This window comes from Pseudoliparis swirei, chromosome 13, assembly GCF_029220125.1.
Source record: "Pseudoliparis swirei isolate HS2019 ecotype Mariana Trench chromosome 13, NWPU_hadal_v1, whole genome shotgun sequence".
In the NCBI taxonomy this organism is placed as follows: domain Eukaryota; kingdom Metazoa; phylum Chordata; class Actinopteri; order Perciformes; family Liparidae; genus Pseudoliparis; species Pseudoliparis swirei.
Genome location: NC_079400.1, coordinates 13,125,004 through 13,147,728, shown reverse-complemented (window position 1 = coordinate 13,147,728; position 22,725 = coordinate 13,125,004). Strand labels below are relative to the sequence as shown.

The 22,725-nt window shown below is 46.1% G+C and overlaps 2 protein-coding genes across 3 annotated transcripts in view; both read left to right on the top strand.

Annotated features, from left to right (window-relative positions):
- Positions 1 to 10,239, top strand: part of tmem94 (transmembrane protein 94) — a 34,555-nt gene extending 24,316 nt beyond the window's left edge. For both annotated transcript variants that reach the window (XM_056429035.1, XM_056429034.1), the window contains 10 exons: positions 77 to 185; positions 998 to 1,190; positions 1,871 to 1,948; positions 2,023 to 2,108; positions 2,225 to 2,306; positions 2,948 to 3,108; positions 3,189 to 3,283; positions 3,378 to 3,471; positions 5,223 to 5,393; positions 5,615 to 10,239. In XM_056429035.1, the coding sequence (XP_056285010.1) occupies positions 77 to 185; positions 998 to 1,190; positions 1,871 to 1,948; positions 2,023 to 2,108; positions 2,225 to 2,306; positions 2,948 to 3,108; positions 3,189 to 3,283; positions 3,378 to 3,471; positions 5,223 to 5,393; positions 5,615 to 5,687 (1,142 nt within the window). In that variant the 3' untranslated portion in view covers positions 5,688 to 10,239. The remainder of the gene's footprint in view (positions 1 to 76; positions 186 to 997; positions 1,191 to 1,870; positions 1,949 to 2,022; positions 2,109 to 2,224; positions 2,307 to 2,947; positions 3,109 to 3,188; positions 3,284 to 3,377; positions 3,472 to 5,222; positions 5,394 to 5,614) is intronic.
- A 205-nt stretch (positions 10,240 to 10,444) lies between these two features.
- tdrkh (tudor and KH domain containing) lies at positions 10,445 to 22,255 on the top strand. The gene is given in 16 exon segments (XM_056429041.1): positions 10,445 to 10,787; positions 11,478 to 11,594; positions 14,912 to 15,004; positions 15,006 to 15,070; positions 15,197 to 15,291; positions 15,450 to 15,651; positions 16,406 to 16,545; positions 16,633 to 16,954; positions 17,030 to 17,196; positions 17,740 to 17,915; positions 18,074 to 18,138; positions 18,269 to 18,411; positions 18,490 to 18,588; positions 20,999 to 21,053; positions 21,451 to 21,514; positions 21,615 to 22,255. Coding segments are annotated over 14 exon segments (1,743 nt in total). The 5' UTR covers positions 10,445 to 10,787; positions 11,478 to 11,529; the 3' UTR covers positions 21,507 to 21,514; positions 21,615 to 22,255.
- The last annotated feature ends 470 nt before the right edge of the window (positions 22,256 to 22,725 follow it).

Sequence of the window (22,725 nt, the reverse complement as noted above, 5' to 3'; positions counted from 1 at the left end):
TCCTTCTTATTCTCCTTCTGCTTCTTCTTCTTTTACTTCTTTTTCTGCTCCTTCTTCTTCTTCTGCTTCTCCACAGCCATGTGGGAGATGATAAAGATCATGCAGGAGAACAGGGAGGTCACATGCTGCTTGGGAAGTTCCGCCAATTTCCGTAACAGCCGCCTGTTCCTCCAGAGCGACCTCAGGTAACCGACACCATCGTAGCACCTCGCTCATTGTTGGATGTTTTTTCATTTAGTAAATTGACGTTATTGTGATCTGGATTTGACCGATTAAAACTCATGATATTAATATTCCTGCATTTGATCGTTAAATCCAGCTGAAAGCTTTAGTTTCTCATCTTCCTCTTGTTCAATTCAGTTTATTTAGTATAGCCCAATCTCACAAATAATACATTTGCATCAGAGGGCTTTACAGTCTGTACCTTTAAAGGCTTTACCTTTGACCTCACATCAGATCAGGAACAACTCCCAAAAAATAGAAAAAAACCTTTGATTGGGGAAAAGGGGAAGAAACCTTCAGGAGAGCAGTTGTATCAACTCATGAATATTCAGCTTTTGTTGATATAGCTTTTCTACCCCGTCCAACACAATGAACTGAGCGGCGGATACGACTAAACAAAAACAAAAAAGCAAGAGCGACAGCTCGAGGAGGTCAGACATTAAAGCAGATGAATAAAAAGATAGAATAAAGAAAAATGGCAAAAAGTGCCGAGTGCAGATCCTCACTACCTCTAAAGAGAGTCCTGGACTTTCCCAACAAAAACCTCCACTTTCCACTTTTATCAGTTTTTTTACCAGCATCGCTTCATGTCATTAATTAGCAATGTGGTAATATGTTTTATTACCAATTAAGGTTCATTTGCCTCCATTACAACGCTCTAGTCTGGAGACATTTGTCTCAAAACCTGGACAACAAGTGAAAACATGTCCCCTATTGACCCCTTTAAGGACAGAGTGGTCCATATAATCCTGATTCTTTCCCAACCCGTCCGCAGCATCGCTCTGGACCCTCTGTACCCATCTCAGTGTTCGTGGGAGACGTTCGGCTACAGCACCGGGGGAGGGTTCACCGGCAGAGACGCCGAAGGTCTGTCTCCTCTGAGGCTCTCGGGACAGCTCAACAGCCTGGGCTGCTCCGTCACCTTCCACCAAGGAGAGAGCGTCAGCATGGTCAAGCTCATCGAGCAGGTGGAGACACGCCGCCGACACGCCGCACACACGCCGCCGACACGCCGCACACACGCCGCCGACACGCCACCCACACGCCGCCCACCCGCCACGCCACCCACCCGCCACCGACACGCCGCCGACACTCCACCGACACGCCACCAAAAGGCCACCGACACAACACCGACACGCCACCGACACGCCGCCGACAAGCCACACACAAGCCACCCACACGCCACCCACACGCCACCGACACGCCACCAAAAGGCCACCGACACAACACCCACACGCCACCCACCCGCCACCGACACGCCGCCGACACTCCACCGACACGCCGCCGACAAGCCACACACACGCCACCCACACGCCACCCACCCGCCACCGACACGCCACCAAAAGGCCACCGACACAACACCCACACGCCACCGACACGCCACCCACACGCCACCAACACACCGCCGACACGCCGCCCACACGCCGCCGACACGCCACCCACACGCCACCCACCCGCCACCGACACAACACCCACACGCCACCGACATGCCGCCAACACGCCACCCACACGCCACCCACACGCCACCCACACGCCACTCACACGCCACTCACACGCCACCCACACGCCACCCACACGCCACCGACATGCCATAAAGGCGCCATCAGGTAATCAAATCCGTTTGTTTCTGGGGTTGATGGTGTTCCAGGCGCGGCACACGACCTACGGCATCCGCAAGTGCTTCCTGTTCCTGCTGCAGTGTCAGCTCAGCCTCGTCGTCATCCAGGTGAGACCTCACACCGCCGCACCGGGCGGCTGTAATGTCCCCCGCTCATGTTGAATAAATGTGTGTTCCTGCAGTTCCTGGCCTGTCTGGCTCAGCTTCCCCCCCCCATGAACACCACGGACATCCTCTGGCTGTCCTGCTTCAGCTGCCCACTGCTAAGGTAGACACACACACACACACATACACACACCTGCTTCACGTACTGTGGAAACAGAACTTTAGAGACGCTGCCGTTCCGGATGTCACGCTTTTTCCCGTTTTTTTGTGTGTTGACAGCGTGTCGTTTTTGGGGAAGCCGCCCGACAATTTAGCCATGACGGTCGCCACGGGGAAGAACCTAGACGCCATCCCGAGGAAGGTAGGATCACATCCAATGTTTGAAAAGCACCGCTGGTCCTACAAGCAGATGAAGAGCAGCAGATATTTAGGATTAACACTTTCCTAATAATGTAATGATTAACCTGTGAGGCCTTTAATAAAGGTAAACATGCACTCCTACATGCAGCTTACAGATTGCATTAGATTGTACAAGAGTATCTCGTGAAAAGAAAATGAAGGTGTGATGATGATCACAAGATTCTGGCTTTTCTTTATGTCCATTCATTCTGTTTGACTTCCATGTTTCTGCTGATAAATGCGACACTCATATTATTTGTATTGTGCTATTTAAATAACTATATTCCAGTGTGTAAAATACAGTCCTGAGCCCAAAAAGAAACGTGTGTTGGTGTTTAGCTGTTTAACTGCACCATGAATTACATTCATACGACCACAAAATGAAAACAATCTCATTTCCCCCCCACGTTGTTGAGGCGAGGTCGTTGTGGAATATGATGAGCTTGATTTTAAACTCTCAACAGCAACTTTGAAAGTATAAGCAATTACATAAATATATTTACAGTATATCTGTTTCCCTAATAGACGTGACGAAGGAAAACCTAAAAACAAGTTGTTTCAATCGGCCCAGCTCCCTCATCACTGCCGTCCTCCTCTCCCCAGACACAGAACTACTTCCTGGGCTGCTTCCTGTTGAAGTTTGGCTTGACGGTGTGCGCCTACCTGCTGGCCTTCGGCTTCACTCTGCAGGAGGTCTGCTGCAACCGGAGCAGCAACTCCAGCCAGGCGGACAACACCACCCACGTGTACATACTCGCAGCCAGGTAGGCGACGCGCTGCGGCTCCGTTCCCACGCTCCTTCTGTTGGCCTCGCGGTGAACGCCGTGTTTCCGTTTGACCGCAGCTCTGTCGGCGACGCTCCTGACTGGTTCGGCGAGCTGTCCAACGGCCTGCTGCTGACTCAGAAGGTCATGGCGGGGTTCCTCGTCTTGCACACGGGTAGGGCAGCGCTCAGAATTCACGGTCACACATATATATATATATTTTTTAATTCTCAGCATTATTAAAAAATGTGTTGGTCTCATTTCCTCAGTGGTGATCTCCCTCAGTTACGTCCATCGCTCTCAACCGCTGTGGAGAAAGAATCCCTTCAGCAACACCTGGTGGTGTCTCACTGTGCCTGTGGTGTAAGGCAGTGGTTCTCAACCTTTTTTCAGTGATGTACCCTCTGTGAAATACTTTTTTCAGCCAAGTACCCCCTAACCAGCGCATATAATCTTTGGTAAAAAAAAAGTAGTAATACACAGCACTGTGCCATCAGTGTCGGATTTATTAAACTGTCAACAATGAACATTGCATTAAACTGAATGCTTTAGCATTTACATTTTAATGAGAAACTTGTGCGTCACTGAGGATCTTTGTCAGTCTTGGTGGCAGGGAGGCCACTGCTGTGATGAAGCTCTTCTCCAGGCACAGTCTGTTTCTTTGCTTTGTTTTGATCACAGTCATTGCAGAGAAGGAGGCCTCACATAAATATGTGGAGGCAAAGGGCAGTAGCTGCTCCAAAGCTTTCTGTCCCAGGTCAGGGTGCTCCTGCTTCACACACCCACAACTGTGTGAGTGTGGATGTGGCAAACTTCATCTGGAGGCCACGGTCAGATGACACTTCCAGGAGTTTTTCCTGATAAGTGACAGGTAGCTTCTGTTTGCTTCAGACAAGAGAAATGGGTTTCTCACCCAATCCAGCTGTACAGATTTATCCTCCATGTCAGGAAAGTAGGAATGAAAATCTTTAATCACGTTGGTCAAATGTCCCACTATGACTGACTTGACTGGAGCTCTGTCCACATCCTCACGAGAGAGAAAAGCATCCACCTGGGGAAAGCAGGTGAAATCTCCCTCTGCAGAGGACCTTCTCCACAGCTCTGCTTTCTTCAGGAAGCCACCCACCTTGTCATACATGTTTAAAATGCTGGTCTCCTTGCCCTGCAGAGACACATTCAGTTCGTTCAGTTTGCTGAATATATCTGCCAGATAGCACAGCTTTGCAAGCCGGTCTGTGTCCTGGAACAAGGTGGCATGGGGAGACCTGTGCTCGATCAGAAAGGTGTGGACTTCAGATCGTAATTCCAACAGCCGGTTGAGTATTCTCCCTCGAGAGAGCCAGCGTCCTTCTGTGTGCAGCAGCAGTGTTGTGTGTTCAGCATGTTCTCACAGAGGCGGCGAAACAGGCGTGCATTGCGTGGCCTTGACTTTATGAAGTTGATCACTTTGACGCTGTCGTTCAAAACGTCATGTAACACAGGGCTCATTTTCTTGCACGCCAACGCTTCCCTGTGTATGACACAGTGAGTCCACTTCATGTCGGGGTTTTCTTTTTTAATGCGCGCTATGAGTCCTCTCGCTGCCCGTCATTGAGGCCGCTGCGTCTGCAGATGCTGCGGCAGGATTTCCAGCTCATGCCGTTAGCGTGTGCCACGTTGGGTCAAACCATCCTGATATGGGGGAGACTGGGTTTTTAGGATAATTAAATTAAATTGCCTACTTAATATACAATTCAGTTTATGAATTTACACTTGTGTTTTATTGAATATTTATTAAATAACTATTTTTAAAGGATTTTTGAATGGATGCTAATTTTAAATAGATTTTTAAAAAATATCACGTACCCCCTGGAGTGCCTTCACGTACCCCCAGGGGTACGCGGACCCCCATTTGAGAACCACTGGTGTAAGGGATCATCAGCTACCAATATGTTGCATTCAAACTATATGCCTGGCAGTTTGACCGAGGAAAATAGTTGCATAGTCTGAGCTATGTCTATTTTATTGAGTTCTTGTTTTGTGTACGTCTAGGGCTTTTATTTTAAAAGGCAAGAATGGAAGAAGTGGATCGGTCTCACAACATTTCCAGTCCTCACTCTCTCCTTTTCTTGCAGTCTGCTAAGCCAGCTTGTTCAGGCCACGGTGGATTACCAGCTATGGCGTGACCGGGGCAGCCGCCTGACCTTTGACCTCGGCAACATACCCCTAATGGCATGGCTGCTGGTCTCCCTGTCCCCTCTGCTGGTGGTGATGGTCAACGAGGTGGTGAAGCTCCACGAGATACGGTACGAAGCCGGGTCGAGCCTATAAACTCTGACTTGGAGTCGTGGGAGATTATTGAGCAACACATGGCAGAATGATGCAAGGGGGAGGGGAGGGGGGGGGTGTAAAGGCAGCTGGGATCAGTGTTGATTATTCTGGATTATTTAGTAATCCGATCATGCAGCCGATTTCGTCCCCGTCTGGACCCAAAGCTCTAACCGTTGTTTTCCTCTGTCCATTTCAGGGTGCGAGTTCGATACCAGAAGAGACAAAAGCTTCAGTTTGAAACCAAACTGGGGATGAATTCTCCCTTCTGACGCGTCCCCTGTGAGGTAGTCGTGGAAAGACCGGGGAACCGTGAAGACTGCAGAACCCGCACATTAACACTTCAGCACCAACAGCACTGCAACCATCAGGTGGAGCCGATATGAGATGTGGGGGCGGTATGACGCAACAAGTCTGGAAATCCCAAAGCATTCGATTCCATTTAACAGAAAAGAGCCAAAAATAGGCAACTATTTATTGTCTGGTTTTAGTTAGTTTTAACAGCATGAAGAGGTTTATGCTTTCTTACTATCACTTCTGTTCTCCATGGCTGAGAGACTTTGTGTTCAGTCTGGCCCCAAAGAAAAGGATGTTTTAGAGACGTTCATCTTTATCGTCGCCCAAAGAGGCGACGTGTCGTAAAGAGGCCGGTCCAATCGTTATTCACGAGAAAACCACAGAGTAACCATGAAGTGTTCAATATTAAATAAACAAATGTTAAAATATGAAATTTATAAGTAAATTGGGTAAGAATATGTACAAATATATATCGTTAATTACTACTAAATCCGTTTTGGCATTTTGGGGCTTATGGCGTTAATTTATTGTACGAAACAAACCATTTACTTTTTTTCCACGTATGATGGCAGTGGTGTCAGCTTTTCAGCAAGTTGCATGCCTTCTGCCTCTTAAGATGGCAAACTCAACCACAGCAACCACATTTAGCCCGGTAAATCCTGCTAGCTAAAACAACAATGTCAAAATACTTCGGGAAAAAACCCGATCGGCGTGCTCTCTGCAGTAGCTGGACAGCTAATGTCAATTAGCGTCAGCTAACAGTCACCTAGCGTCAGCTAACGTCAGCTAGCATCAGCTAACTGTCAGCTAGCGATAACTGTGATCTAGCGTCAGCTAACTGTCAGAAAACGTCAGCTAACGGTCAGCTAATGTCAGCTAGCATCAGCTAACTGTCAGTAAACTTCAGCTAACTGTCAGCTAGCGTCAGCTAACTGTCAGCTAGCGATAACTGTGATCTAGCGTCAGCTAACAGTCAGAAAACGTCAGCTAACGGTCAGCTAATATCAGCTCGCGTCAGCTAATGGTCAGCTAGCGTCGGCTAACGTCAGCTAGCATCAGCTAGTTAGCTTTAATTCATAGTTGCTTCTGCCACAGTTTTAACCTGAAGGTGTTCCTCCAGAACGGACAACTAGCAAACAATGCTAACTCCACGTTGATGCTGGCTAATGAACTGAGCTCACAGGCGACGAGCCGGCTACACGAGGGAGTCCTGTAAGGCTCATTATTTGAAGCTAAAGAGGTTCAGTGTCTGTTTATTTACAGCAGCAGCCTCAAGTTAGTTTATTATGCTGCTGTACCTTTGACATTGTTGCTGTTCTCACTAACATATGATAACAGGATCTCGTTGGGGGGTCAGGTGAAGGTGAGAGGTCAGTGTCGACACCACTGTTCTGGAAAGTGACCAGAAACTTCCTATCAAATATGAAAGGGGGGGAAATGCCCGATAGAGTAACGGGAGACTTTTTAATACAGACGTTTCTATAATGAAACGCAAATGATTTACAATGAAATTCTGTTCATTTTTTAATTTTGTATTATTAGTAGTCGTAATTTGGGTATCTATATATTCTAAATAATTTCTTCCATTTTGATTATTTCATACCGTCTTTATTTATTTATTTAATATTGCACACTTTGGGACTCCGCGTGTAACGGGGTGTTGACCGAATAGGTTCTAACGCTACCTCTGAAATATGACGACGAGTCTTTCCTGAGCTGATTTTCCATCATTCAGCCTTTGAGCCAACATTGTAATCTCCTCCGCGGTCGACAATGTTCCGGATTATTTGATTGTTGGTGTTTTCCTAAATTCCCGTGCTAAGCCGAGCCGGTCGCAACACGACGAGGACCGAAGAGCTCGGGGTTATTTGGATCAGCCGCGTTTTCTGCACACATATTTACTGTATACACATCTATAGAGCTGGAGAATGTGCCGGCGTGCTGCCGTGGACGCACGCCGCTGGCTGTGCACTGGCCTCGGCAGGCCCTTCTCACAAAGCGATGGCTTTGCTGGATGCATAACGATGTTTATTTTGATCGTGCTGACGTTCCAGAGCTTTTTGAAAGGTGCTTCTTCTCATTCAGTTGCCTTTCTGTCTGGCTGGTTCAGCTCAGAGCTCGTGGACAGACATTACAAAATAAATATATATTCAAGTATATTTCTCCTTTTTCAATATTTGATCTGCTGACCGTAATACTCCTCCTGATGCTCCTCGAGCGTCCCCACTAATCTACGGTGTGGTACGTCTGTGTCACTGACGGTCTGTTTCTATCGGACCAGCCTTCTTTGTGGTGCTGTCATAATTTCGGATGGATGCGGCTTTTGATATTGCTTCTGTACACAAGGTGGTGTGACTTGGTAATAAATTACGTAAGAACTAAACACCATGCTTTTATGCCCCTTATAACGGCTGTCTTTATACAAATATTAAGCAATGGAAGTTATTCTTGTCAGTGCTGGAGGTACCGGGGCTAAACATGAGCCGAACGATATTTATACTAATATTGTGATATCAAAATATATATATACTGTAATGTAGGATTTTCTTTTTTTTCCTCTTCCAAATTTTGATTTTTCCAGGAATCACATATTAAATTTCTTATTCCCTTTTTAAAATCTTTTGGTCTGACAGAAATTATTAGCCCTTTGCTAAGCCCCGCCCTCCAAACGCAGACCGGCCAATGGTAGTGTAGCGTTGGCCGGCTCCGACCAGGAAAGTAATTTCAGATTTGCTCTCATGGATTTGGAGTCGGGGTTAGACGTCGTAGAATAGTGATGGAAGACGAAGAAGATGGCAAACTGATTGTGAACACGGGCTGCTTTAGCTTTTTAATGATTGTGAATAAAGTCCTGAGCGGCTCTACGGGAACTGTTGCTCCTTTAATGTCTTTGTCCTCCGCCTCGATCTCTTTACACTGCATTGTGGGCTTTAGCTTTACAACCTGTTTGACCTCCTTCTCAACACATCGTAGACCCGTCGGTCTGCTTCTCATCGCGTTCTTGTTCTCCCAAATATTAGATGACAGATATTCCAGGAGGACCGTTAGTGACGGGCTTAGTGAAAGAAGTGTCCATTGTGATGAGGGTTTTATCAATATCGTTTACCCCTATTCTGAATAACTGAACAGACACTTACAGATTAGATCTGAAGGAGCGTCCAACGCGATCGGGACTCGTGAGCTCGTTATCTTTAGCATCTTAAACCTCTGCTAGCTTCGTTTGGTTGTTTTTTTAAATGTGTGCCTATTTTAGTGAATACATCACTACCAATGCTCATTTGAGATCCACATTTAAAGTGTGTGTGTGTGTGTGTGTGAGTGTGTGAGTGAGAGTGTGTGAAGAGGTACAAGTAAACAGTTCCATCTCCCTCGAACTGGACGGCGAAGGTGGTTTTTAAAGACGATCGTCACAATGCAAGAAAACTTTATTTTTTTTATTTTTTTATCGGCCCCGTTTCATACTCGTGTTTTACGCCATGACACACACACACCACACACACACACTCTTGTGGACTATGCTGCATGAATAGGATCCAGTGAATGCTCTGTTGTCTCTAGTTCTACTGTTTTAGTTCACGACACAAGTGGACTCCGTTAAGCATGGACATCAGCCTGCAGAGCGGATGACATCATCACGCACATGCTGGGAGCGGAAGCTGCTGTCGCTTGATTTGTAGGGGGGGATGGGGGGGGGGTGGAAGATGATATAGTTGTACACAAGATACATAAATGTATATTTTGTATTTTTTAAAGTGTCGATGTTGAGGACTTTTGACAAATGTGTTTGTGAATTGATTATGTCATGTTAATAAATACACTTTTATTTATGAGATTGTTTTTGTGTGTGTTATATTGTCTCACACAACCATTGAGCACAGTGAGTAACGAGAGGATGAGCGTAGTGTAAGAACTACATTTGTCAAGTACAAAGAAGTTCAGGTTTTAATTGAAATTGGGATTTTTGTGTTTGATCTTTAATCTATTTTATGCTTATTGAATTTTTTTATTTCATTCATTCTTTTTTTTAAAGAGAGCTCCGTCACACAGTTCAGTTCACTTGTCACGAGGGATGCTACTCAGCCTGTGATGTCATCAGGGGGTGTCCAGTAGGAGTCAATTGAATTAAAGCTGGACCGATACTTGAGACTAGAAATCAGAATATCTCTGCCGCACACTTTTATTTTACCATTTTAGAAGTAAGATAAATAAAGAGCATACAACTAAATGAGTGCAGTGCCAACGATTTGCCCCCTGCACTCAACTCTCACGTAGTATTCAAATTGACGAGTGTCCGCGTATTGGAGCCCACGCATTCAACAAACTATAAAGGTAAAATGATAATGCGTATTCTTACATGTTTTGAGTATTAACATGGCTGTGTTATAAAGTAACTGAGTTGGAAATATGTAGAATGCCGTACAATTGTTCAAGAAGTTGTGTTTATTCGTAAAGAGTTGTTTGTATTGATTGACTCAGTTCTGCAAGTGTGATCTTTAAAATGTATTTATAAATTGTATGTTGAATCTTGTTTTTTGTATTGATCTGACACATTTGTCACTTGCATTAATTAATATTTATTTTTTAGAATTAAAGATGCAATGTTTAATGTAACAGGTTCATATATGCACATGAGTTAAGTGTACAATAAGAAATAAATATATTTGTATAAAATATTCATGACATCCGGCCCGTCCCCGCCCCCCGGATGGTTGACAGCCCACGCGTGATTTACTGTTGTATTGGTTGCGGGTAGTGTGCGTGTATGGATGAGGCAGTGAACAAGTGTAAAGTCCCCAGAATGAAGAAACACACTTCCGGTTGACCTTTCAAAGTAAACGTAATTTCGGTGGCAAATCACGTTTTCTTAAAGAAATACACGTGAATTATATTCGTGCAGGGTCTGACCAGTCGCTTTAGCCATATTGCCGTTTCACAAACATTCCGTTATCAGTCTTACACACAAACACATGTTTTCACCCCGAATGTTGACGTGAAGATAACTTCCGGTATAGCTAGTTGTAGCTTGACAACAGTTCAGACGGGGTCGATTCTAAAGCCCGCGAGGTGTCTTGTCGGTAAGTGTCACACATTATATAACATGCATTTCCTCTTTATTTTAGACTTTGACGACATCCCAATGCTATTAGTGTGCGTGGGAGGGGGTGTTGTGCGCGCGTGCCAAGGTTGTTTGGTGACCTGTTTTCTAAACGTCCCGCCTGCATGTGTCCAGCAGCAGACACGGCTAGCTAGCGTTAGCTCGGCTAGCTTCGCGTTGTGTGAAAACCGAACAACCGTCCTGTGCAATGTGTGTGTTGACGTTGAGTTGAAGGGAGAAGCCAAGGTTATCCGAGCCAGTGGTCTCCGTTTAATAACCGCTCAACCTCTAGACGCTGAGCACCGGGACACCCAGCGTACTTCCGGTTCGGCTTCCGACACCCGGCGTGTTGGAGAGGGGAACAAGTGACATTTTTGGGCTTTTGGCGTTATTTTATTGCACGAAACAAAACTGCTGCATGACGCCGAAACAAATGTATAGGTAAAGACTCATGTTGTGTTTTGCCCATTCGTCTTCCTGTAAGAAACTCCACTCGGCTGAAAAGTCGCCAGTTAACACGGTCGCCTTTTAAACCGTAACACCGTGTGCATCGAGTCCGCGGTGACTTCTGATGAACTAACGATGCCTTTCTGATTGTCTCCCCCACTCCCATGCAGTGCAGTGAGATTGAGTGACTCTTCCTCTTCTTCTACCTGTCTCTCGTCATTAGTGTTGAACGTGGATGTAAAAAATATATATAGATATATCAAATTCTTCCGGAGATGGACGTCGGAGTGTCCAGGTCCCACGTGTTTCTCAACTACTGTCCCAGAGCCCTCTTCTCTCAGTGAGACGGCACCTCGCATGACCCGCGTGTCTCAGTACTCATCACTGTTGGCTCACCTCCGGTGCATTAATGTCTCTGTGTGTGTGTGTGTGTGTTGCAGTTGTGCATACTAAAAAAGCCTCGTAACCAATTGGCTGCCAGTGTTCAGGGATTAATGGAATGGCTTGAGGTCGCCTAACTGTGAGCAGCTTTCAGTGTACCCTCTCCTGAAGTCAGGCTCAAGCTGCAGATGTGTATTCACACTAAATGTTTCATCATTTAAGCGACTTTATTGCGTGTATGTGACTGCTTGTGCACGTTTTCCCAGCTAAGTATATATATTTTTTAGCAAGTCGATGTAGTCTGATGACAGAGTTACGGGCTACATCGTAATAATCTCCTGTAGTGTTTTTTTTTTTAAATGGCGTCACAGGGACACCTCCTGTAATTTACTTTAGTGGAAATTATCTCAATTATATGACCTAATCGCTCCTGTAACGACACGTTTCGCCATCACCAATCGTCACTCGGTCGAGAAGGCCGCTCATCTGCTCTTTCTAAGATGAGGTTTGAACTTTGACCCCCGAGCAACCCGGATGTTAAGTCCTTCAAGTGCTCATAATGAGCAACCTCGCACAAAAAACAGCTGCCTAATGGGACGTCGGAGTGTCCAGGTCCATCTCTGTTTCTCAACTTGCTTGGCTGATACCCAAATGACAGGAGGCAGGACCATAAGGAAGAAGGCATCGCGAAAGACAGCGGCCCAATGAGGCAGGGGGCACAGAGAAGGAGGTGGGGCTGTAACAATTCGCCCTTATAAATCAATCAAGGGGAAAAGGTACAATACGCAAAAAAAGGGAATGGGCGGATCTGCGAATAATGGTGTTAAGTGTCCACTCAAACGGTCGTAAAAGAAAAACACACAGACGAAATGCGTAAACTCAAATATTATTATATTAAATAAAATTCAATGCATCAGCAAGCTTCCAAAATGAACACACACAACAAACAATCAAACCCCCTCAAAACAAAGTATAATCCCCGGATCCCGACAGTCCCCAAAGTCTTTGCAGTTCCCCAAAACAAAAGTAAACGACTGCACGCGCTCAAACCCCCCCCCCCCCTCCCCCCCAAAAGCCGGCAAACAGCTGCCCGAACAGGCGGAAACGTGGCGAGGCGCCGCGTTCACTCCCCGCGCTACGTCACCCTAGTCCGGTAGGTGCTGGCCCCGTTGACAGTGTTCCTGCGCAGTCTTCTCATTAAAGATCCCGCCCGTTGGCATAAATCCACAATCGAAGCAGTCGCCGGATTGCTGCCGTCCTGAGCCGCTCACAACACCGGAGCCTGTCAGCGCGCTCCAAACAAAAAACCCTCGCGTCACCTCCCCCTCGTCACCTTGTATAGCCCGTGACACAACAATAATAATAATTACAATTATAATACAAAACACATGATCCGAACTAAACCCAAGCTCACTTGAGGCCACTGATAAAAACACTGGTACGGCACATATACATAAAGGAAAATAAACGAGTAAAAGGTTTACCCTTTACCGGTGCCGTACACACAGGCCAAACCATGCGATCGTTACAGGGCCAATGAGGCATGAGGCCAGGGGGCAAGGAGTCAAGGGGCAGGGCCCAGGACCAGCTTCAGACCCAACCAGGTCCAATGGACCCTTTGAGACGTGAAGTCACAAAGACTCCGGGGAGGAAGCAGAGTTAGTAATGTGTGATGGAGAGAGAAGAGGAGAGAGGTGCTCAGTGTATCGGGTCACCTGGCCCGCTGCCGTTGAGATTGCAGTGAGACGCGGAGAAAATGTGAAGTGGTGCAATAAAACATCTTTGATGGGGCGTGTCGCGTCTCGGCCAATCAGCGTTCAGATGTCGACATCGTTTGGGGGTTCAGGTTAGCTTGAATGTTAGCCCGCTACATCTACTGCTGTCACGCTGCACGGTGTAGCGATGCTAACAAAGTACCCGTTAAAAACTATATGATTTTGCATATTTTTAGTATCGATACTTCATTAACCCTTGTGTCGCCTTCGGGTCAATTTGACCCGATTCAATGTTTAATGTCGGTGTTCTTTCGGGAGTCAACAAACAAACATAAAGTACCTCACACTGCAGAGAGTAGTGCGTTCGGCTGAGCGCACTATTGGAACTACACTCCCCACCCTGCAGGACTTGTACACCAGGAGGTGCAGAACCAGAGCCGGCAGGATCATGAAGGATCCTCACCACCCCAACAACAGACTGTTTCAGCTGCTGCGGTCAGGCAGGCGCCTCCGTAGTCACGCTGCAAGAACAGAGAGACTGAGACGGAGTTTCTTTCCTCAGGCCATCAGGATTGTGAACTCCGACCTCACCAGGACACCCACATAGACCCACACAACTGCCCCTCTTAGGCACACACACACACACACACACACTTACTGTAAATATTGTGTTGTTTTTTATTTGTAAATAGTGTGTACTTGTTGCCCTTGCACATTCCTGCTGAGCATTGCCACTTTCATTTCACTGCACACCCTGTGTGTGTATGTGACAAATAAAACATCTTGAATCTTGAATCTTGAAAAACTTAAACTTGGAAAACAATATTAATTCTAATAATTTTCTGGAGATTTTAATAGCTGGGGTCATATTGACCTCAAGGGTAAAATATGTTAGTAAATATAAAGGTAACAGGAGGGTTAAACATTGAATCGGGTCATATTGACCCGAAGGCGACAGGAGGGTTAAGAGAGCGATCAGAGCGCACGCGCTGCTCCGTGTCGAGCTGTCTGCACGCACTGCGCTGCGCAGCGCTCACAGCGAGTGGCGTCACGTGGCGGAGCTTTGAGCCCCCCCCACACACACACACACACCACTTTTTCACCCCTCATGAGTTTGTAGGTATGATTTAGGCACCCCTGCGTTCGTCACACTGTTTCTGTTACAAACTGACCCCGGCCCCCATCAGAGAAGGGAAAAGTTATGTGGCCCTCACAGGAAAAACGTTGTGGACCCCTGATCAAGAGGAAAGTCTTCAGTCTACTCTTGCTTGTAATACGTGCTTGAAATTTAGCAAGCTGGTTTTTCTCTTCTGGCTTGATCGATGGATAGAATTGATTATCATCTGCAAACTCAATTGGTGTTCTTCAGATGAATAACAATTTGACAAGTGGTCCGTGATGTTTGAGAACACCGATCTCCTGTTTTGATTTCCGGCTGGCTAATGCTTAAAGCGCCGTGCTTGCATGGCTGTGAACTCTGATCCCGGTTTGTTGTGGCGACGTTTCATCGGCAGGAGTTGATCGGTCTGGGCGGGAAACATAACTGTGTTTGTGTTTTCAGGTGGAGCCTCCCGCCGTTTGCACGGCGTGTCTTGGATGCGGTGATGGAGGGTCACAAGAGCTCCCTGAACACCGGAAAAATGGTGGCCCTCGCCGGGGCTCTCCGTCGGGGCCGCGGTGGGCTACATCGTCTACCGCCACATCAGCAGCGCCGACCCCCGTGAGTCACCGCCACCGGCCTGTTGCCCACCGCGGACAGAGTTGTGTGTATTTGCTCACGCGTGACATAACTGTCCCAGTTTGAGTTTGTTCTCCGATGACATCATCCGTGTTGCGTTGCCATCAGCTGGTCAGGAGCCCAACACGCAGGTGTCCAAGGTGACACTCCCAGTGGAAGTCTACAGGAACATCTCCAGATACCAAGCCACGTTCCTGGACACGGTGAGCAGCTTCACAAGAGTGTGTGTGTGTGTGTGTGTGTCTGTATCTCTGTGTGTGTATCTGTATCTCACATTTTGAAGACACAGAGAAAATGTCCGTACGTCCCTCCCCCCGAGGAGGACAGGCCGCCTCACTCTCCTGCCGTCTCCTCCTCTCAGGTGGCCCAGAAGTCCGGAGCCCAGGTGAGGGTTCTGCCGGACCCCGGGGAGCCCGGCTGCAGGACCACCGTCTGCTTCCAGCTGCAGGGCTCCGAGGACCAGGTCCTGCTGGCCCGCTGCGTCCTGGAGAACCTGGTCTCGGACTGCCAGCCAATGAGGGAAGAGCTGCAAGTCCCCCAGACCGCCTTCGGACGCATAATAGGTAGCTTGTTGTTGTTGTTGTTGTTTCTTTGACTGCCTATGCTCTTCATTAGCACACACACACACATGTGCATGCTAGAAGTCGTACTCATCAATATGTGACATCAGGGGAGACATTTACATATATTTTAGGGTGCAGTTTTTATCCCCACCAGAGCATTTAAAAATAAATTGGAGGCACTTTTTAAACTTGTGAAATAACATGTAACCTTTGTTAAAAATAATAAATATACTTATTTAGGCTTACAGGATATGAGCAATTGTCATTAAAAAATGGCAATAATAAGACTATTAGGCAATAATAAGACTATTAGGCAGTAATCTACAGATTCAAAGTGTTTTCTTAGATTTTTTTTAACAGAAAACAAATCAGACAATCATATTAAACTTTATTCTTATTTCTTTGTGGTTATTTATTGTTGTTACATTTTTTTAAACAACTATTAACAATTATTACTTTTTTTTTGGAATAAAAAATTATATTTATTGATTTTTTGTGTGTACCTACCTAGTACAGACAATACAGACGGGACACACAACCAAGAACAAAAACAAAACACTATTAAATTATCCTAATTATGGGGCATTTGTTGCCTCCTCGTGATATCAGGGGCAACATTATATTTCTTAGGGGCCATTTGGCCCTTCCCCCCCGGTGTCTTTGACGCTGTGTATATGAACAATGGGCGATATGATACTTTTGACCTTTACCTCAAGCAATCTGCGCTCGCTGTGTGTCGGCACGTTTGTTGCAGGCCGCGGCGGAGAGAGCCTGAAGCTCATCACCAGGACCACGGGGGCCAAAGTGGTTTGTTCCAAAGAGAAGACGCACGGCACCGGGGCCACGGGCAGCGTGACGATCACCGGGACCAGACAGGAAGTGGAGCAGGCCAAGGTGAGTCGGGTCCGCTCGCAGCAACACGAATGCAACTCCTACTTCCTGTTTGACTTTTCATCTTTTTTAACACAACATGTTCCGCAGGAGCTGATCCTAGAGAAGGTCACTGAGGACACGACGGTGAGGACGAGGATCTCGCAGTCCTCCGCCCTGCGGCAGAAGCGCGGCCACGCTGCCGGGCATCAGACGGAGGCCCCGGCCGGATTGAAGAACAACAACAACAACAACGACCCTTACTCGCACACGGAGAGGAACGGACGTGTCCATGGCGCAGGAGAGCCAGGAACTCTGTTTGACAAGATGGAGGAGCTTAAAATCACCAACACAGCCAAAGAGGAGGAGGAGGAGGAGGAGGAAGAGGAGAGCGTCTCCACAGACTCTCTCTCTGACATTTCCAAGTTCGAAAGTGAGTTTGATTTCTCTCTAATCGAGTGTCGAGGGATCCACACCGGGTCATGTGATCATCCTCCCTGTCGTCCAGTTCCCAGCCCGGACCTGAGCTTCCAGCCCGACGAGCACCTGGAGGTCTACGTCTCTGCGTCGGAGAACCCGAACCACTTCTGGATCCAGATCCTCGGGGTGCGCTCGCTCCAGCTGGACAAACTGATGCAGGAGATGAACCGCTTCTACAGCAGCGGCGACCCCGCGGTGAGGGCGGCGCTCTCATAAATGTTTAATGTGTGTATAGAACGGTGAGGCGTCTCACCAACACACGCTGACTCACAAGGACATTTAATCACCTGAGTGTGTGTGTCTCAGTCAAATCTGACCACAGACTCAAAGTATTCATTGTGACTTCTACTATCCAAGAATTTGATCATCTCCAATCTCCATTGTGGATTAACGGCCATGAATCCGCTTAACATCTTCTTTCTTCAGTCGTCCGGTGAGAGTCGTGAGCGATTGTCTCCTGGGAGATTTAATAAATCCAAATAAGTTCCAGTCCAATTAGATTTGTTTGTCGAGCTTGAAAACAAATGATGGGCTCCGTAAAGAATGACATCACGGTGTACACACTGACATTAAACTTTCCTTAAGAAAAGCCAAAGCCCCCAAATTATGGGAACTGTAGTTCCAAACCACATAGCAGGAATACCCCCCAGAGAAAAGCTAAACAACGTATCATAAAAGGAGTGAATCCATTAATATAAAAATTGTCGTTAAAGTAACGAGTCAGCCGTTCTTCTCCAGGAGCAGCGGGTGGAGACACTGGTGGCGGGCGACATCGTGGCCGCTCCGTACCTCGAGCACGGCACGTGGAACCGGGCCCGGGTGCTGGGGGGGCTGGGCTCCGGACTGGTGGACCTCTACTACGTGGACTTTGGGGACAACGGGGAGCTGCCCAGAGACGGCCTCTGTCGCCTGAGGTCGGATGAGACTTCATCTCTTAATTATGTCTGTGTGGAGCGGCTATAATCCAAGAATCAGATGACAGAAAACACTGTTAAAGGACTAGTTTACATCAGCCTATGATGATGATGATGATGATGAAGATGATTATGTGTTTGATGCGTTGACATTTCAGGAGCGACTTCCTCAGCTTACCGTTCCAGGCCATCGAGTGTAACCTGGCGGGAGTGAGACCAACAGGTAAGAAGAACACCACGTCTGGTAACGAAGAAAAGGTTCTTGTTCTTCTTCTTGTTCTTCGTCGTCGTCGTTGTCGTCGTCGTCGTCATCTACTTCTTCTTCTTCTTCTCCTCTAATCGTCCCTGTCTAGGAGAGGTGTGGACTGAGGCAGCCCTGGATGACTTCGAGCAGCTGACGTCCTGCGCCTGCTGGCGCCCCCTGCAGGCCAAACTGTGCAGCTACTCCCATTCGGAGGTCTCCTCCTGGCCCAGCGTCAAGCTCTACGACAACAACGTGCGTCACTGATCTGTGTTTGTCTTCTGTCTCTTTGCACGGATCGTTAAAGAAAACCAAAACATCTTTGTCTCCCAGACTGTAGATATCGGCGAGGAGCTGGTGCGGCTGGGCCACGCCGTCAGCTTCCAGGAGGCGGTGACCGGGAGGACCGAGGGCTGCCTCCAGAGGATGCTGGTGACGCACAAACACACAAATAACTGTTCACACACTTTTATCTGAAGGCCAGTCTTCCACGCTCCTGTTTATTACCTTTTGAGCCAGATTTTTTATGAGGAGTTCTATTTAGATTTAACGGACACTAAAGGAACACTTATTATTTCTATTGAAACCAGGAAACACGTTTCCATCACATTTTACTGAGGGAACTCTCAGATGAGAGACTCTTATAGGATCGTTAAACCTGGGCTGAAGTATTTGAAAACATCCTCTAATTACTTCTTCTTTTATATATTATTAATGGATGTTTTTACCGTTTATCGGACTAAAAAATTCGACTTGAAGCGCGAAAACATTGAGTTGGAAGAAATGTAATCTTAAAATGTCTGAGTACTGTGAAAAGCGCGATAGAAATTGTATGTATTATTATTATTTTTAAAATGTGTTCAAATGCCATCTTGGTGAGATACTTGAATAAATCCAGATGTTTGAGGGAGATGTCTTCACAGCAGCATAAACAGATATTAGATCAATATGACCTGTTCATCTTTCACCACGAGCTCAAAGCAGCTGTTAATACATCATTTAAATGAGTAACATTCAGATGTTTTTAATCAATATTAATTAGGGCTGTCAGCGTTAACGCGTTAATCTATGCGATTAATTTGGCTGCGATTAACGCACTAAAATATTTTAACGCAATTAACGCAACTTTGTTTACTTCCAGTGTGCGTTGAAGTTGTTGCACTCCTCTGAGTGTCAAGCCGCGGCAGTCCGCCTCCTTCCTCCCGTCTGCTCCTCCATATTCACAGAGGAGCAGAGGGCGACGTGTCGGTGACGCGGGGCGGAAGGTGCAGGGGACTTTTTTTTTTCTTCTCCGCCCCGATGCGCGCGCAGACACGCCGGCATGGAGCTCTGCGGCGCGCGAGACGGAGAGCCGAGAAGAGTTAACGACACGTGGAGACAGAATGACATGCTGCTGTAGAGACGACCAACAACAGACGTTTAGTTTAATAAAAGAACAAAGACGTCTTTAAGGAAAGAACCGTACATTACTTCTGCTGTAATCTGGCGCTATAGAGAACATGACAGGGGGGCGGGGCCTCACCCTGATAGAATGGTGGGGGAAACACTGGGATGTGTCACATGCAAAAGACTTTAAAAGGTGAATTTACATTGTTTTGTAAAATCGAGAAAATGAGCCCAGACTCCAGAGGGTTAACATGACATATTTGTCAGTTTACCAAGGCCACTGGTTCTGCTGTTCAGTGTTAAAGATGCCAGGACCAATGGGGTCTCAAATACACCTTTGTTTACTAATCTGATGTTTCACTGAAGAAACAATTTATCATCCACGATATTAAATACCTCGCTGGCACTTTATAGGTAGGAGCCTCTTTGAAAACACAGCTCTGTGAAGTTTGGTCTTTATAAAAGAATACAATTAAACAAGTGTCTAAAATACACGCTGTCTGAAGGGATTACTCGTTCATTTAGAAGATTGTCTTTCGAAGAAAAAACAACTTTTAATCGCGATTAATGAATTTCAAAATGTGCAATTAATTAGTTAATTTTTTTTAATCGATTGACAGCCCTAATATTAATCCAATCTTGTATTTCCTAATAATTTGAATTGTGTGTTTATTGAAATTGCCTAAATTAAGGCAAATGAGCAATAGTTGGTGGTGATAAATATTGTAGTTCATTGGCCTGAGACCTATTGGAAACAGACTGATGTGAGGTCAACCAAGAGACAGACAGAGGGAAAGAGACAGCCAGACAGAGAGACAGACAGACAGACAGACAGACAGAGAGAGAGAGAGACATACAGACAGACAGAGAGAGAGAGACATACAGAGAGAGACATACAGACATACAGAGAGAGAGAGAGACAGACAGACAGAGAGAGAGAGAGACATACAGACATACAGAGAGAGAGAGACATACAGAGAGAGAGAGACATACAGACATACAGAGAGAGAGAGACATACAGACAGACAGAGAGAGACATACAGACATACAGAGAGAGAGAGAGAGAGACATACAGAGAGAGAGAGACATACAGAGAGGGAGACATACAGACATACAGAGAGAGAGAGACAGACAGACATACAGAGAGAGAGACAGACATACAGAGGGAAAGAGAGAGAGACAGACAGACAGGGAAAGGGAAAGAGAGAGAGACAGACAGACAGAGGGAAAGGGAAAGAGAGAGAGACAGACAGACGACAGTAGAAAATGTTGTTCTTGTATAACAAAAGAAGAATCCGTCAGCCATCATGAAGTGACCTTTTCATCCCGTCGTGGTCACAAAGTCCATTCAGAGCTGGAAGAAACCAGCCGTCCCTGAACACAGCGTAGCCGACTCGATGCAGCTTTCCCCCTCTCCGCTCCATCCCTCTCATCTTGGTTTCTCGTGCTCCGACAGGACGACGTGATCGGAGCGTCGTCGGAGCTCAGCCTCTCCTGCATCAGCTTATCCGGTGAGGACGGTAACTTCCTCTCCCCTCCCCCGCTCAGTGTTTGGTGGGTTCTTTGTGCATTTAACTTCTTTTGTGACGTTAACCGGTGATTAGAGGACTGGAGACAACATGTACAGGGAAGTAGTTTAAAGAGGTGAAGAAGAAAAAAAGCTAGTTTTCTTCAAGAATCCAAGGTAAGACGGGGGGGGGGGGGGGATAGTTGATATAATAATGGTCATTTTAGGAGTGACGTATTTATTTTAAGTTGAATTTGCAGCCCTCTTAGTATGTTGTGATCTCACTGTATTGCATGTTCAGTGACATTACAATGCCTCTGTGTGACTCTGACCAGGTGTGATGATGTTAGCAGGGTTGTTGAGTGGCCACTCACTGGAGGGTTGTTTCTTCTCTACCTCAGAAGCTGCTTCCATCTCGGGAAGCGTGGACAACGTCATGGAGGACGAGCTGCTGTGAGACCAAAGGCACGACGATGCATCAACGGTATTGTTTTAACATTCGTAAAGGACGGATGAGCTACTGTATCCTTTAAAAGTAACGACCTTTCCTCTTCTCGTCTTCCAGCGCCGACCGCTCCTCCGCCTCTTCCTCGGCATCAGTTCAAAGGAGACGAGGGTTAGATTCCCCGTCTGACCTCAACTCAACCGCATAAACCCTCATCGTGCAGCCTCACCGACAGTTCCTTTTCTTGGTGTTCATCCTGTGTGTTGCCTTCATGCTGTTCCATTGTACCCAGCGCCACTCTGCTTATATAAAATATATATATATATAGCGTTACTCTATTATGTGTTCAAGAAGAGGGAAATAAAGCCAGTATTGTTATTATTTTAAAGCACTGTGATGAGTCGGTGGTACGAGAAGGCAGCTGTTTAGCTGATGTTTATTTTATTTTTTTCTGTTTTTATCTTGTATATTTTGATTTTCATGGCCTACATATTTGGTCTGACAGATTCATTTATTTTGGAGAGTAAACCATAAAGTTTTATTGAATTTGCTCCACAGATTTTGTTGCATGTAAAGAGTAACGATGTACCGGATCACTGACTAGAGGCCAGAGGGAAGTTTCCCTTCAGAGGTGTAATAGACTGCACTATATATGATAAAGGATTTATTTTATGTCACAATAATTGTCTGTGTCTTACTTTGTTTTGCTGGTCATGCTACAAACATATATTTCATAAATAATAATAAACAATGGATTTAGAGGAGTGAGACCAAAGATGCCTTTACTAGCTACTTTGGGATAAGGTTATTCTCAAGTTTATCCTCCTTTTGCATACATTCAATTCAGTTCATTTTTTTCAGCCCATCTTTTACATCCAAATTGCTTGAAGTTATAGTATGCAAGTAAGTCAAGTTTATTTTTATTGCACTTATAACAAAGTGCAGTCAATTAAAACACTGGCAATAACAGGGGCCAAAACATGTCAACAGTTAAAAGAGGAAAGTACAATACACAGTAAAAGATGATGTCATTTAAAAAAACACACTAAGAATAAATTATTAAACCAGAAAGATAAACACGCCAGTGTAAACAGGTATGCTTTGAAATGGAGTTTAAATGACACTATTAAGTGGTATGAAGCTCCTGGTAAAACAACTCGCTCCACAATGAATCTCCCCTCTGAGAACACGAGTCTGCTCTCGGACCTTAAATTGCGGAGGCCATTCATTC